This window comes from Columba livia, chromosome 3 (assembly GCF_036013475.1).
Source record: "Columba livia isolate bColLiv1 breed racing homer chromosome 3, bColLiv1.pat.W.v2, whole genome shotgun sequence".
Taxonomy (NCBI): Eukaryota; Metazoa; Chordata; class Aves; order Columbiformes; family Columbidae; genus Columba; species Columba livia.
The window spans coordinates 67,353,164-67,369,937 of NC_088604.1; the positions used below are offsets into that span (position 1 = coordinate 67,353,164).

The 16,774-nt window shown below is 43.0% G+C and overlaps 1 protein-coding gene across 5 annotated transcripts in view; it reads right to left on the reverse strand.

Annotated features, from left to right (window-relative positions):
* AKAP12 (A-kinase anchoring protein 12) overlaps positions 1-15,674 on the reverse strand; it is a 31,948-nt gene extending 16,274 nt beyond the window's left edge. The window contains exons 1-2 of one of the 5 annotated variants that reach the window (XM_065057407.1): positions 15,377-15,674; positions 5,539-5,725 (exon numbers count right to left, since the gene is read on the reverse strand). In XM_065057407.1, the coding sequence (XP_064913479.1) occupies positions 5,539-5,725; positions 15,377-15,514 (325 nt within the window). In that variant the 5' untranslated portion in view covers positions 15,515-15,674. Of the gene's footprint in view, positions 1-1,757; positions 2,116-3,081; positions 3,420-5,538; positions 5,726-10,167; positions 10,201-15,376 lie in introns of those variants that run through there. The other 4 variants (XM_021294847.2, XM_005507643.3, XM_065057410.1 and 1 more) reach the window with 4 other exon arrangements.
* Between the last annotated feature and the right edge of the window lie 1,100 nt (positions 15,675-16,774).

Here is a 16,774-nt window from a genome sequence, read left to right on the forward strand (position 1 = left end):
CAAATGATGCTGCAACAGGAGAAGGAAAATTTTAAAAAATTAGCTGAGTGCCCATAATATACCAAGCTTTTATTTGTTCAGTGTAATTTTCCCTTAACTGCACAATTCTTCCAACAATTATTAGAAACCCTTAAAGACAAAGTCAAGAAACACTAAAAACTGATAAGGATGGAGAAGCACTAATTAAAAAACAAAACACAGTTTGAAATTACAATATACATGAAAAAGCTGCCCTGAACAGATTCATTTAGAATAAAGTAGCTATTTGGAATTATTAGTGAAATTTAATATTTTTCAATTAAAAAAAAAAAAAAGCAGCAGCAGCAAGCTGTGTTTTTAGGTTTTCACTGCAGAGTGTAAAATTTGGACATTTTACCACAAATCCAATTCTTTTAACTACAAGTTTCAGGAGATTGGGTTTAATAAATCAAACAAACACACCACCCACTTTGCAGTAACAAAACAACACAGAAGTATGTCCAGGTGTTACCCCTGTAACTTCTTTTATTTTTTTTAAACTACAAGGTTTAAAGTCTGTGACTCTGCTGCTTCTTGACAATATATTTCACAAATTCTTCCTTACTTTCCCTACAATTCCTGATATCTGTTTCCATTTCAGTGTACAAATGGTTCTTTTCATGGAAAGTACATAGTACTTCCCCATTCTGTTCGCTCAGTTATTTCTAAGGACTGACTTGCCACGTTAATTGTGGAGAGGAAGTTCTTTCAGAATAATTAAATAACGAGGGAGGACTTACACAGATTTTTGCATAGTAAATTTCACAGTGCATACATGCAATTCATGAGCTTTCTAACCATGTTGTTTTTTCAGAGCTTTACAAACAAATACCATTAAGTTCAGTCTTCAGTTCTCTGGCACTTGGGTGGCAACTGAAGAGTCAAGTTTTAAAACCTCACATACTTTAAAGTCCATTTTTTAAAATGGAAAAAAGGAAAAAGTTGCAAAATGGCTGTAATTTTTAATGGCTTTGAACTCCGTAAGAAAGCAAAAGCAACATCCCCAGAAAAGGATATCGTACATAACCTCATATGAAAGTAACTTAAAGCACAATAATTTCCGCTGTGATGGTATAACATTCCTCACAAAGCTTTATTTTTAGAAGATTTTGCTTTAGCTGTACTTGTCTACTCCAGCCTACAGATCAACTTCTCAAATTCCAGCAAGGGAAGCCATGTATTTCATTCATTCAAGATCTTAAGCTATTTCTTTCATTTAAATGTTTTGAGAGCACTAAAAATAATATTAAAAAAAAAAAAAAATTAAAGCTCTTCCAAAATTGGTTTGTTTGTTTTTAAACCAGAAGGGTCATTAGCCACTGGAGATACAGTTCTGGTAGTTGAAGATTCTTCATTAAATGAACTCACAATAATAAACTGCTCTCAAACCAGTCCAGCTGTTCTGCTTGGAGACCAAACCAGCATGCTACAAATATTTATGAAATTTCAAGGTTACCCACGCTGTCCATGACTCACATTCAGTAACTTGGTTCCGCTTTATAAAGTAAAATGTATTCACCGAGCATAAGACAGAAGCAACGCTAGCAGTCAGGTATTTGAGAGAAAAAATCTGCTCCACTAGGAACAACGACAGAATAAGTAAATACAGGTCAGTAAACACTGCCATGTTTTTGAGAAGCCCTAATGATTAGTGACATGCACAACGAAACACAGATTGAAAACGGTCTTTATCAAAACAACTGCATAAAGAGTAACATACACATCACAGACAAACTCACCACAAAGGAGCTGTAGCTGCATCTGCAGGAATTAGACACAGAGTAGCTTCAGACACTCCTGCATACCAATAAGGAGAGCTACTCTGTCCCTTCAAAGAAATGGTAACTTGTACTAAGAGCTAGATGCAGGTCTTGCATAACATACTATAAAAGCTGCTGTGCTGCAGTGAAAATCCAAGTTTCCACACGAATTATTAAATAAGGAAAATTTCAAATGATCAAACTGTGCAAACCTATAAAGAGCTCACTTTTGAAAAACAGTTTAACCTTTAATTACTAACAATAAAAGGAAATAAAAAAAATAGAGAACCCTTGAGGAAAAAGACTCAGCATGTGATAAGCTCATTAAACATCAAGTTTAATGAAAAACCTATTGTAAACCGCGGTAGGATACCTCCTCCCCTACTAACTGATTCAAATCACGTACAGTTCTCCCCAGGGTCAGCTCCAAATGGAGACGGACTTCTACAGGCTTTGTTGTCAATGTGTATTGTAAAGCTAAAATATTTTGCATGCATAAACCCCCACTATTCATTTAATTCATTCACTAGCTCAAGTAGCTAAAAGCAAGTAAATAATTACTAATACAATGAAATAAAAAGATTTCTCATCAATCTGAGAGAGAAAAATCTGATGCAAGTTAGTTATCTTAAGGAAAAACTTTAAATTCTGCTGTTTTTAAATTTCATAGTGTCACTTTGTTTCCCAGAAAAGGACAAAAGTTTGTGCAAAGCCAGCAATGCAATATAATGGGTTTTTTTTTTCCTTTTAGTTCTTTGCTCCTCCACATACTACAATCTTTTCAGAAAGCCCAATTTGTTTCTGGTGTGACCACTCACACTTCTGTGGCTCATGCGCTACTTTCTTAAATAAGATGTGCACAGTCCAATGCAGGTTTTTGATATCACAGCCTGGGATTCTGCTGCCACACATGTATGTGCACACAGACACCCCCTGCCACGGTGTTAATCTCCTCTGGATTTTGCTTCACTTAGAATTAAAAGAGCTATAGAGTAACAGCTTCATTTCTCTCAAGCAAATATTTTTGCAACTTACAAGTGATGCCCACTTCTACATTCCCTTCATTATCACCAAGTTTAGCTCTTAAGATAATTCACTACGTTATTTCTTGATTAATATAAACTAGCAACATCAATACAGTCGCTGGCTTTTCCTTCTGTTCCTCAATTTCAGATACTATGTCCTATTCGGGTGCTGCAGAGGAAAACCTAATTAGCACCTTCACATTCATAAAAGCCTTGTGTTACAAGTACCGCAGCAAATATCCAATTGAGGTGACAAGAAATTTTAAGATTTCACCCACCTCCACTTGCACACTTCTCATTGTGATAAAAATGTTTCAGTCCGACCTTTCAACAGTTTCCAGAGCTGAAGGAGCACTCCCGGCACACCTTCCCTCCCACCCCCGCCCAGGCGCTCTCAGCAGAGATAAATGGAAAGAAGTGACCACTCTCACTCGTTAGCGGCGCCGCCCGGCCTTACCCGCCATCGTGACGGTCCCCAGCATGTCCTAAATGACACCGAGCAGGACAAACTCTCTTCTCACGGTCCGAGGCTCCTTCTCCTGCCTGCCGGGAGATGCCGTGGCGCGGAGCCGCCTTTCCCCGCCCCGCTCCCGCCCTCCCGGGCAGCGCCCACCGCCCCGGGGGTGGCGCCGGCCGGGCCGGGGCGGGCACTGGCGGCTGCCGGAGCGCGGCTCTTCCCCTGCCTGCGCTGCCGGCGATTCGAGTCGTGGTGCCTCAACGTATCCGCCTTGAAACTTTCACTTCACGGATTTAGGTTTTTTTTCCCCACCCCTCTCTGGATAGAGGAGATGTCGGCTCTGCAGCGGGAAACAGCCACTTTCTCAACGCCAGCCCGCTTCCCTTCCCATTCCTGTAATGCCTTCTCGGTGCACTTCACCCCAAATTATGCAGACCAAACCTCAATAGATGCTAGTTAAAAGCCATAAGTAGTTTACCCCTCATAAACAAAAACCACGTGAAACATTTTCGTTTCTCCGTACTGAAACATTTGCTCCTTTGCCTATTAACTGTCACTTAGGGGTTGGGGTTTTTTTGTTGTTTCTGTGTTGTTTTGTTTGTGTGTTGAATTGAAATTCTCTATAACCTAATTACAGTATAAATTGTCTCAAATTCTGCTGCCAAAGGTTTCGGCAAGGTATTACTGTGGACACTTGTAGTATAGTAATATAATGCTCCATCAGCTCTTACTGCTAGTACAAAGGGATGCAATACAATAAAATAAAATGTAAAGGATCTGTATCTAATATAGGTGATGACCTAGTATGATATTTCTATGGATTATGTTGGATACTTCCAAAGTTCCGATGATACACAGAAACTTTGGCCAGCCATTCACAGCCTTTGCTCTGGTTGCTATCACCTACTTCCCAGTTAATTTACCGGATTTGCCAGTTAATTTAATCTGATAGTGGCAGCTTTGATGACCCTAGATCATCTCTTAAACTGTCTTTTGAATGTGAGATTCATATGATGACAACAAGAACAAACTAATCAACCCTCAAACCCCTCAATCATAATCATTCCTTTACTGCAGGCAATTTCCTGTGTTGCCTCAGAGCTCAGTGTCATTATGGTTTATTTCCGATTTTATAGACTTTACAAACAAGACAAAAGAATGAGTGTGGAACGTGAAGTATAGAGCTAAAATGATATATTTCTCTATGTGGAGAGATTTCTCTGCATGGAGCATTTAAGAGATACCTCTTCCCCACCTTTATTCATCTGCCCGAAGACATGTGGACCAGACTCTAAGGTCTAGAGGAGTGGATTTAAACAGTTATGAATATTTGAATGTAGTCTTTACTTGAAGAACTATCTTTTCAGTGCTTGACCCGACACGTTTTATTTGTCTCTATGGATTATGACATTTTCAGATATTGTTACCAGAAAATACACGCTGTGTTGTCTCTGTAAAGGGTGCTTTTGCTTGGAGAGCAAACCTGTAGAATTGTTTTCCCTTTCATATAAATTATGCTAACGTGTAGGCTTCGTTCCACTGACAACAGTAAAATAAAACCTGACTAAAACAGCAACATCACACAAACACATGAGAGATTATTATCAAAGAAAGCAAAGACTTCATGCAATCTGCTCATCTACAAATTCTTAATACTATCTACATCCACAACACATCATGTGTTTGGTCATGTGTAACTATCTGCATTCAAAGGGAGCTTCTCACCTCTTCTTCATACATATCCTAAGAACACAATTTCTGTACAACTGAAGCTACAACTGAGCAGTGAATATTCAAACAGAATTATGATCTTTGACTATTAACTTGAAATTCATGCCCTTTTAAAGGCCTTCTCTGTTATTTAATCCAGAAGCTAAACACCAATCTTGTACAGCCTGACCTTTCCTGTGAGTTCAAAATAGTTTATTACCACTAATATATGAACATAAAAGTATCTGGGCCCCATGAAGGAAGAGACAGGCTTATGCAGCAGAAACTCTTAGCACGAAAGCAGAGAATGGCTGCTAAGGGGGAATGGGTAGCATCCCCCTCCCACTGACACCTTCAGTCCACAACCCATTTATTACCTGAACTCTGCTATAAGAGAAAACAGTCCCAGCAAAACAATGCCCTAGAAGAAGCACTTGAGCAACCAAGAGATTGCTTAGGTAACTACTTGTTCACTAGGAGATGGCTAGTTGAGCCCAGTTTCAACTCCTCACTCCATTTATCATTCAGGCCTCTAGAATCTGTCCATCGAACACAGGATTTTACTCACCATTTGTTCCAGCAGCCTCTGCTTGCTCTCCAGGTGGTTCTGGGAGCGGTGAAGCCACCTCTGACTGCTGCCCATCCAGCTCCTGAGGTGCTGTAGCAGCTCCTGGCTGCTGTGGCTCCTGTGGTGGGGCATCGTGCTCCAAACTGTCTTCTTTAGCATCAGGTACTGGTAAACTGGCATCTAAAACCTTCATGGTGAGGTATTGTTTGGAGGATGGTAAGGAAGGAGAAAGAGAGAAGGAAAAAAAAAAGAGCATTAGTGTTAGGCCAGGTTTTTCCCTCCACAAAATATTGTTCTTTCATTCTCATTTTGCATATATGCATGCAAGCATTTTTGAAAATTAATACTTCGGTGTAGAATTGCTCCTTTTCAAAATTATTATCTTTAATAATTTAAAGTTGTCCTGTGAGGAAAAAAAACAACACAAAAACCCAACAACAAGGACAAAAAACAACAAACCAAAACCAAACTAAACAAACACCACACAAGACATGATCTGGGACTATTTATTTTACTGTTCTCCTGCATGATATATGTGGAAGAAGCAAGTCTTGCAGACAGTGGCCTACAACGTTGTGTAGAAACTGGCTTCTAGCATGAAGAAAAACTCCAGGATAACATGAATCTAACGGAAAAATAGTTTCATTCTTCAAAATGTCAGGCATAACTCCTCTGGTGTATGCATGAACCCTGTCTACATTACAGCCTTTGGTATCGCTCCTCTGCTAATGTGCTTATCTTATCATAAACAATACAACTACAAATAACATGAACTCTTCAGGACAGAAAGTGGAATATATAAGTCCCATGAGGAAATTCAGTGAAACTGGGATCAAAACTAGAATTTTTGGGCCTCAGTTATTAGGCAGGGATTATTCCTACAGGGAGGGAAAAAGCTCTGTAATTCCTTGGGAGTCTGCACTATAATATTTGGGTTTTTTTGTCGTTTTTGTTTGTTTGTTTGTTTTTGTTGGTTTTTTTTTCCCCTAGATTGGCTAATAGATGTAAAAAAAATATTTCAGCTTTCACATTTGACACATTTTAATTATTTTTAGAATTTGTATTGGCTTGCCATATAACAAGGAAGATACTTTCAGAAGCATATTTTTTATTTTAGAAGTATGAAATATGTTGTGGCCATTAGAAAATACTTCCTTACCCTTTAATTATTTGTTTAATTAAGTAGCTTTCCAACCAATGGTGTTACCTTCCAACAGAAGCCATTTCAACTAATTAACCATGTCTTCAATCCCTATTCCTGAAGCGCAGGTTTACAGCTCCTTCGGTAGAATAGCAAACCTTAATTACATATCATTGTCTTATTACTCAGCTGTACTCCCAAAATACTGCCAGTGAAGCCATGTTAATTAAGCGAAGGAGCCACAGATACATCCCATATTTTAGTCTAATGCAACATCCAAACGCTTGAAGCGCCAGACTGGGATCAGAAAGATGCCACATTCCTGATGATTCTCTTCCAAAACCCACTAAACCAAGCTTCTGAATGGGGAGATCCATTTATTTATTTTTATTAGCAATTAGCCTGCTGCAACAGAATTTCAAATCAACATACCACGTGCCAGGCAAACAGCTTTTCTCTTATCATTCAACCACTTTTTCACGCGCCAGGCAGGATTCGAGAGAAGTGCCATACCCCACTTCCACAGGCAACAAAGTGTGCGTTTGGGTTCCAAATTTTCAGTTCAGAAGCCCTTAATTAAGCCAAATTGTTTCCACCTGGAGTTACTGCACTCCTCAAAGCTGCCTTTCACAGCCACATAATCCACCTCGCAAAAAAGGACCCCATTCTGCTCTACTGCCAGTACCACAGATGGAATAATTTGGCTTCAGAGTCTTCACATGCTGAGACCAGATATTAAATAGAAGAAATACAGAATGGCTCAACACTCAGATTACATTCCCGCTTCTCACATCATCCTTCTCATAAATCTGAAGCACGGGGGGACTCAGGAGGAATAAAAACGCCACACCACTGAACAAAGGCATGTAAACTCTGGAAAGCTCTTCTGCAGTTGCACACAGCATTAATGGAATGATAGTAACTGATTAAGAACTAGCAACACATAGACACAGAAAATAACGACCTAATTCTTAAAGGGCTTTCAGATTCTTCCATACAAAATTATTAAAGGACAATTTTTTTTAAATGATAAATTTTACTCATTCATTCTTGTAAGACAACTGCTACTCCTGCAAACAAAAGAACAACTTTCCTGGCTCTAAGGACACTTGGCTATTTGATGATAAATCCATGGATGTACACTTCAAGATGATACTCCCAGAATTAGCACCAACAATTCTTTGAAGTCACAAGAAAGGCAACAGCACTGAATATGTTAGCACTCCTCACTTGATTCAAACATTTCCTTGTATTTCTTTCCAAACCTTCCCCAGTCAGCAAACCATTTTAAAGCTAGAGTCATAAGTATACACACATAGTGTACCACATGCCTATATACCTAATATGGACCTGTGTACTCTATGAGGAACCAGCATACAAAGGGATTGGGTACCCCCATGCAGTACAACTTGTCTCTTTTTTATATTGAGCCTTGAGTGTTACGACAAGATATTAACTGTGGTAACACTTAATATTTCCCCAGCTCTGAATTTATGCTACAGTTGTGATGCATTCAGGAAAACAGTGACTCTACAACATCCCAAAGATTTGTGACCAAAATTCAGAAGTCACTGAATCTAGCAGATGACCCTTTCCAACTGTAAAATGCTGTGATACCTTCCAGTAAGAACAGAATCAAATGTAAAAACATTGCTAAATGTAAGAATATAGGTAGTTTTTACTACCAGCTACTATATTTGTAATCCTTGTTCACTCTGTACATAAGCTCTGTTTTGAAAGCAGGATCCATCAGTCACAACTGAGTAAAAATGTAAATATATGCAAAACCTCAATACTTTCAAATTTTACTAGACCTGCAGTGTAACCCAACCCTGCCACAGCACAGAGACCTTTTTACCCCAGTCTCTTGGGAAAGAGTTTGATGTGATTGTTGGCTACAGGAGGGCAAATTTAGATTTCCAAATCAAGTGTTCTACTTAAATAATTGGATAATCAAAACTAATAAAACAATAGTATTTATTTTTTTTCAAATTAAAAATGTGCGCAAAGGAGAAGAAATATGCATTGGGGTGGGGGGGCTGTAACGTGAAGGAAGACACAACAGCATCATTAGTTTACAAAAGAAAAAAAACTTCTCTGTTCTGGAAAAAGTTGCTCAGGCTCTTTATGAGGGTCAGTGCAGTCTGTCCCTCTGCATTAGTCCTCAAAAGAAACTAATTTCCATTTTCACTCACATTAACTGCTTCATTTCTCTGAAGGGATCAAAACCGCAGTTTGGTCCAATTATGTCTAATTTAGTGAGCTGTGTTCTTAATTCCATTGAGAATTGTTGTAAAGCTTAGACAAATACAAAGTCCAAGGTTAGAGAGATAGGTGAAAACCTTAAAAGACAAAATTAACGGTATTAGGAATCTCGTTATTCAACTCCATGTGTTTATCTACAGGTAATGAGGCATTTCAGTTGGCAGGTTTATCAACATCTATCTGGTTTCTGTGGCACACACTCATCAGTCTCTTTTGATTATTAATTAATTTATGAACGTGTTGTCTCATAAATGCAGGAGAAACCAAAGAGTACTGGTTACCCAGGTCACTGATCCTTCAGCTTCTTCATTCCCCAAAAAAAGGCAATCCCCAAAGCAACATTTTGGCTTCTATCATGCCACTACCATGCATCATGCACTTATTTTTTAAAGATTTCCCTCATATCCACCACAAAGGTAGAAGCAAAGGGTGTACACACAGCTAATTAGACTAAAATGCATAGGGCTTGTTGCCCATGTCACTGTAACAGCAGCTTCTGCTCCATTTTGCATATAGCATTAGGTCCAACTGTTTGACTCCACTAAATGCACACAGAATTTAAAATGTCTAGAGAAAACTAACACAAAGAATTACATGAGATATAGATGAAGAGTAGGTCCCTGTTCTCTCACTGTACGTTAGCGCACACTTCATTCATGCACCCAGCTTCACAGCAGCACCCAGCTCCTTCCCCCACCAGCAATCACCATCATTCCCAACATTCCTTGTACCAGACCCAAATCATTCCAGGGATTCCTCACACCAGGCCCAAACACACCAGAGTTAATTTTGCCTCATTCTGTTAATCCTGCTACACTGATTCTACATTAGATTACTAAAATAGCCAGATCCAGCTGTCTGAACAACTGAGCAAACTAACGTAATGGTCTCTAATACTTTTCCTGAAGTTTGATTTTGAAACTCTGGGAAAGCTTGCAGCACTGTTGGTCTGCTCAGTGAGTCTGCTCTTAACACACACCACTTCATTAAAAAGATCTTCAAACATCAACATTTGGAAAAAACAAACAAATAGTAAAACAAAAAAAAAAAAAAAAAACCTGCACAACTGAATTTAGGTCATTTCAACTCTCTGTTCACAGCAGTTTGTCCTGTTTTGCATTAGCTAAAGCATTAGAGGTTTGTGGGACATTGCAAATTCCAGGTGGAGAAAACATAAGGCCTTTATTCTATCAGGCATGTAACAGCATACTTAATTTCCATACCTTATTTCTGGGTAACATCTCGCGCAGACCAAGTCAAGAGCCTTCTCCTTCCCTTTCCCTCAGATCTTCTGGCCTAATGCTCAAATCTGATGTGCTTGTGAAACCTCCTTATGGATGACTACCCTCAAAATCCACATGGCTGAAACAAAACAAATCGTTTTTGCTCCCAAATTATCTCTGTGATCTCTTTTTGCAACCTGTGAAGGAGGCACTACTCCCAACCTGTCATTCTGGTCCACACCTTAAGCCTGACCCAACCTGAACTCCTTCCTGAGTCTCAAATCTTTCAGTTCTTTCTGCATAGCAGTCCTCGGACACCACCTTACCCTAGATGTTCACATGGGTACAACTCATCCAGACGCTAAGGCTCAGTTAGAACAAGGACTGAGCACAAAGCAAGTTACTCTCGTTTCAGTAGCTACAACCACTGCATGCATTTCCAACTAGAAGGACTATCAAAGACTTGACACTCCTCTTTGCATCTCTTTAGCCTCCATCACATCAAACACAAGCTAATTGCCTTGGCTTTCAAAGTGCCCGGACGCTGCCTCTCCCACCTCCCTCTTATCTCCTGTGTGATTAGGGAGTTATTTCACGCTTTCGGGGGATCCATGACACCAATTTCCACTGTGCATTTTTTCAATTAGGCATTTTTATGCTTTCTCCCCAGCCACCCCACAGGCATGGGCAGAACTCCAAACCTTACCACCAAACTATATCAGTTTCTTCCTTCCCAGTCGGAAGAGAAGCACTTAGAGGGAATCAGACCCTGTTAAACCAGGAAAACCCTGCAGCCTCATCATTCAGAACAAATGCCTCAAACTGGGGCTGTTAGAGACGCAGTCTTGGGACTTTCCTGTGGTACTTGATTAAGCTTAGTTTTACCATTGCTAATGTAGTGTTTTCAGGCTGACTCAGCTCCCTCACCAGAACGCAGTTGTTTAAACAGCAGATGTAAGTCTGTCCCAGCTGTTATTTGTCAGGCGCTCAGACAATAAGACACTCTGACATCTCAGCTGGTAACCTCTTTAGAAGAGACAGTTCCAAATATTTACTGTCTAGCAGACACTTGCTCTCATTACAACGCAGGTAGCATAATCAAGTTACTACTCAGAAACGGGAACTATTTCGAAAACACCATTTGAACGATTCGCTGCTCTTGAGTAAGGGCCTTCGCCTGCAAGCAAGCCAGGAATTCACTACACAAGGTTTTAAAGCCATCAATTGCCGCAAAATATTATCTCTGCCAAACTTAGATTTTGCTGCAAGAATAGATTATTAGCATGCCAGTATTTTTCCAGATTCTCTCTTTAAGTGTTATTCCCTACGCCATTTCAGGTAGCTGCTCCAACTCAGCTCTGCTCCCTCCGCAGGGCTGCAAAAGGAAACCTGTATTAAAACTGGTACCTTGAGCTTCTAAATAATACAAAAGCCAGTGAAGAGCGGGTGGGGATGGCAATTGCTTTAGTTGAGATGTTGGCAGGATGACGCAGTTCTCCTTGCGTCACCCACGAGGCTTGTAGCTGCTTTCTGCCCCATGGGACCTGGGAGGGCACGGCTGCAGGCGGCAGTGCACCGACATATTTTCCCAGCTCTCCCTGATGCTCAGCATCCAAATGGGAAGGCGGGTGAGAGGCACGTCACAGCTACGAACAGAGAGGGAGGTCACAAGATGGAGATGCCTGAACCAGTCTAGCCATGTGCTGCCACCAACTTGCCCAATCCCAGTCACAAGGTCCTGCCTGGTCCCCTGCACCTGCTACTTCTGCCGTCCGAGTCCCAGAAGCCAATACATCTTGCTAAATCAGCAGAGAATGACCTTGCCAAAGAAGGTGAACAGCTTTCTAGGGGGGTTAGCTCCTGGAACGAGCTCAGCCAGTGCCAGAAGCAGCAGAGAGGAAGCTGCAGGTGCCTCGGGAGGAGGCAGGAGCACAGGACACATCCCACAAGACACCTCAAAGCTTTTGTCAGTCTGGTCTCCTCTGTGAGATGAGAAAGATCTTTTTCCTACTTGTAGCACTATTATTATTGAAATCTGTTAAATACTACTCAGGCCAAGCTTCAGGCCTCTGTGCTCCTCAGGGCAGTCTGATGGAGGTTTCACAAGCAGACAGGGTCTACCAGCTCACTGCTACTGACAGGGAAAGTTTTTTCATTTCACCTCGTGCCCTGCTGCAGATGCGTGCCTCGTCCGGGCTCTGGGTCTTACCTGAGCATCACAGGAGTCAACAGTATTCACTAATACATCAGGGAAATGCCCCAGAAAAAATATTTTTTAAAAAATTATCCATTGTTTCCTGAAGGGTTAGTGAGTTTAACCTGCTTCTTGAAAGGCAAGGAGAGGACCAGACGTGGTGTGAGGTGGGACTGTGTCACCTGGGGCGAGACAGGGAACAGGGACTGGGAAGAAGAGGAGGGGGAAGAGTACTGCTGCTCAAACAGCAAGGAGATAACTCTATCAGACAGATCAGCCTTCTGTGAAGCCACACCCTGTCCCTTGATTTCAACAAGACCTTGGGTGTTGATTCACAGATCTGATTAATTCAATTCAGGCATGCAAATGGATTAGGACCTCCAGGATCTGCCACGCTTCTCTACAGAGGAGGCTTCCCGCAGCGGGGTGGCTATGTGAGATAAGGAGAAGCTCCTCTACTGCCAGAGTTCAAGCCTTGTCTGCTACAGTAAAAAAAACCCAAACCAAAACACCAGTTTCAAGTCCCAATAACAGGCTGGGCTGGAAAATCTGGAGCCGCTTTATGTGTAATTCACCAGCAACTTGTGAAAGGATGGGGTGAACGGCTGAGGTCCTAACCCTTTGAGCCCACATTTAACTCTCAGTGCTTGTAAGCCAACACCCAAAATCTCCCAAAGCTCTCTTCCATTGTAGACCAAGTGCTTTACAGGGTCTCTCACACCTCCTGGGCTGCAGAAGTAAGGAACACAGAACTGTACACTCCCCCTTCCCGTAACTAGGACACCTCACAAGCTGGTATCTGGCCAAAGAGTCTCCTGTGAATAACAAACCAGCTTAAAGGCTATAAATTTGGCCCTTTCTAGAAGAAAGGGGAAAGAGGTTTTTTATCTTGTACAAAATACAACTATTTAATGAAAGAAACTTGATCAAATATTTCAACGAATTTCAAGTGACAAAAAAAAGCACAACTGCTGTGGAATTTTATAACCCATATGAGACTAGTTGCCTAGACAATTTATTTGTGATTGACTTGCCAAGGCTCACTCAAGTTGGATTCCATTTAAGTCAGTTTTCAAAGTTTTTCTTCTAAAAGAGGGGGTTGTGATAAGGGTTTCATTTGGAAAGCACAAGAAAGAAGACCATCCTTCAAGATGTCCCCATTGTATCTTCTGCAAACAAATTAGCTCTTTTACAGATTTCTCCAGGGGCAGTGCAGGATCTGGTAATTTTCAAATTCAAAGGGCTGAAAGGAATAGCGATAAAAAACTGTGTCACAAACCTGCATGAAATTAGCTTACTCTAGTAAGTACAGGCTGAATGAGATACAAAAAAAAGTATGACCCAACTTCATTAAAACTTATTTTTCTTTTTATTTTAATGTAATGGAAGGCAAAACCAACTGTTTCAGAAGAACAGTAGCAATACTTCTACAGCAGTGAAATCATTAAAGAGCTTCCCCACCTTTAAACAGTTCTACTTAAATAATAAGGTAAAAACCTATTAGAAAACGTTTTCCTAAAGCATAGAAGACATAAACTGCAATAATAATAATAATAAGAAGAAGTATTTGACAACAGCATCAATGGTATTCTCTTTTTTTAACAGTCTTAGTTCCCATAACTGAATAAATATGGCTATGAATACTAAGTCCCTTCTTCAAAGTCACGTTATCTTCATTTTAAACAACCACAGAAGCCAAACGCTTGCCCGCTATAAATTCTCTCATGTCTAAATTTCAGCATCTGAACTCTAAAATTTCCCAACACAACTGCTAAATATTTTGTTAACCAACACCAATTGCTAATGCTTATTTGGTTAAATAGAAAATAAAATAAATGGCAGTTAATTTAAAGTTAATTCTCAATGTGGTTTTCAAATCTGTCAAAACACACACAAGGAGGTCTAGGGGCAGCCAGGAACTATGGGAAATTCAACTTGAAAGTTAAATCTGAACCACAAGGTCAAAGAAGCAAAGTCATAACCAGTTCTCAAGCTCTAACACACCCACACACCAGCAACAGAAACTTCTGAATAACCCTGCTCTGAGTACCCAAACTCTGAAGAGCCTAACGAAGGGGATCTCGGTATAACGTTGCATTATTTCTCTCCTAACAAACCAACTCCTAACCCCAAAGCAATGCTATGTAAACATGTAGATGCACATAACCTCCCTTTCAGTTCCAGAATCCCCTAAACACGCCTATTCCAGAGGGATAAATGGGTTCATTCATAATCTATTTTTAAACACCAGACATGTTTTAAAAGAATTTCTTTCAATTCTTCAACGTCTTTATTAAAAATAACATATACCTAGAGCTCCTCTACTCCCTACTGGCCGAGAGTTAGCGAGTCACTCCCCTTTCTCCCCTATGCGGTATGACACCAGGCAGCATCAAAGCCATGGCTACAGCCCACGCCGCGGCCACCGCCGCCCCCTTCCCCGCCCGCCCGGAGCGGGGGGCTGCGGCTCAGGTGAGCCTGAGACCGGGGGGTGCGGCATGGTGTGGGGGGACACACCGAGACTGGCGCCCAGCTGAAGAAACCGCACAGCCGGCGGGCTGGCCGCACCCCGACGCGCCTCCCACCTGCATCCCCGGGAGAGGAGAGGATGGCGGGGGGAGGCTGCGGAAAGCCACGGGAGCCCCGGGTACCGCTGCGAGCCGGCTGCAGGACCGCAGTCAGGAGATTTCTTGGCGCAGACCCCGCTGCGGGTGGGTGCGGCCCTTCTCCCACCCGCACGGCCGCACACAAAAGCGGCGGCGGCCCCTCGGCCGCCCTCGCCCCCCGCCCCGCCGCCGCCGGCGGGAGTTTTATGATTGCGGCGCTGGCCATGGCGCAGTCCCGGCCCCGCCGGTGGCCGCCGCCGCGCCCCGGCTCCGCGCCCGCTCCAGAGGGTGCCTGCCGGCTGCGGCAGGTGCCCACCGCCGCGGCGGGAAAGTTTCCCCGGACCGGGGGTGCGGTGGGAGCCGCCCCTCGCGTCCCCTCGACCGGGCTCCCCGCCGCGCCTTGCCTTACCTTGGCGGGCTCCGCCGGCGGCTGGGGCGCCGCTGCTTCTTCTGCCGGGAGCAGCTCCGGAGGGGTGCCGGGGGGCCCGGCGGCGGCTCCGTCCCCGTCCTCCGGGGCGGGCGGCTCGGTGGAGCTGCCGGCGCCCATGGCGCTGCCCCGCGGCCGTGCGGAGCCGCGGGCGGGGGCTGGCGGAGGGCGGCGGCGGCGCAACCGGGAATGAGGGAGCCCCGCTCTCCGCAAACTCCTTTAGGGAGCGATAGGAGGGGAGGGAAAAAAAATTGGAGAAAGAGAAAAAAAAAAAAAAAAAGAGAGAAACTGAACGAGAGCCAGCGAGGAAAATCACCTCCTCCCCTGGTCCCCCCGCCCGTCTGCCTCTTGCTCCATCACATGAGCAGAGCCCCGGACACGCCTTGCAGCATCAAATCGGGCTGATAAGGAGCGGCCAAGGGGGGCAGCGCCCTGCTCACCGCCCCGCCGGCCGGGGGCCGCTCCTCTCCCGGGCACGGCCGGTGTCGCCGGGGTGGGGGCGCCGCCCGGCCCCCGGTCCTCCACGGCAGCACCGCGGCGCTGACTCAGCGTTTCAGCCCCCTCCTCGTCTTCACTGGGATGAGTCGCCCCTTACCAGCACCCTCGGGGGCTCCAGCACAAGGGCTGAGCCCCCTGCCCGGCCGCGCTGCCCCGCACCCCCCAATGGGCTTCTCCCAGCTTCTGCCTCGAGGGCTCGGCTCCGGTGCCCCAAGCCTCCAGCACCAAGGGCTTGCAGACCTATGCTGGGCCTGGCTGTGAGAAGAACGTCCAGATTTCAGCTGATGCAGAAAAGTAGGGTCCTATGTCTTAGGCAACTTTAGAGAAAAAGAAAAAACAAAACAAAGCAAAAATGCTTTTTTTTTTTTGTCATCACGCAGGACAGGTTCCAGTCTATTAATTCATACCAGATTACATGGCATAAGCAAGGAAAGCAAAGAACATGGTAGTTTCTCTCCTAGCCTAGAACACAAAAAGCTTATTTTCCTGTGCCACAAAAGAAGGACCAATGTGGACACGAGCATGCTCTTATCCAGTGCTTTCTGAAAGTATCAGCAAGGAAATACCACATACATTAAAATAAACCAAGCACAATGTGCCAAATGGGTAGCAAAGGGATCCATTCACTGTTCTTCACCATAAGTATAAAATCCTTTTTTTCTGAACATGTAAATCTATACATCCGCTATGGAGTTCACGGTTAAAACCAGATAGGATCAGAAGAGTTCACAGTACATACTCTAGAACCATATACATTTTCCTTTAAAACATTTAAACCAATCCTCACCACACTGGTTCATTCAGAAAAAAAGCATTCTCTTAAAAATGCATTCTACAATTGCCTGATCTCCAGACAATATTCAGCATTTTCCTTAAAAAAAA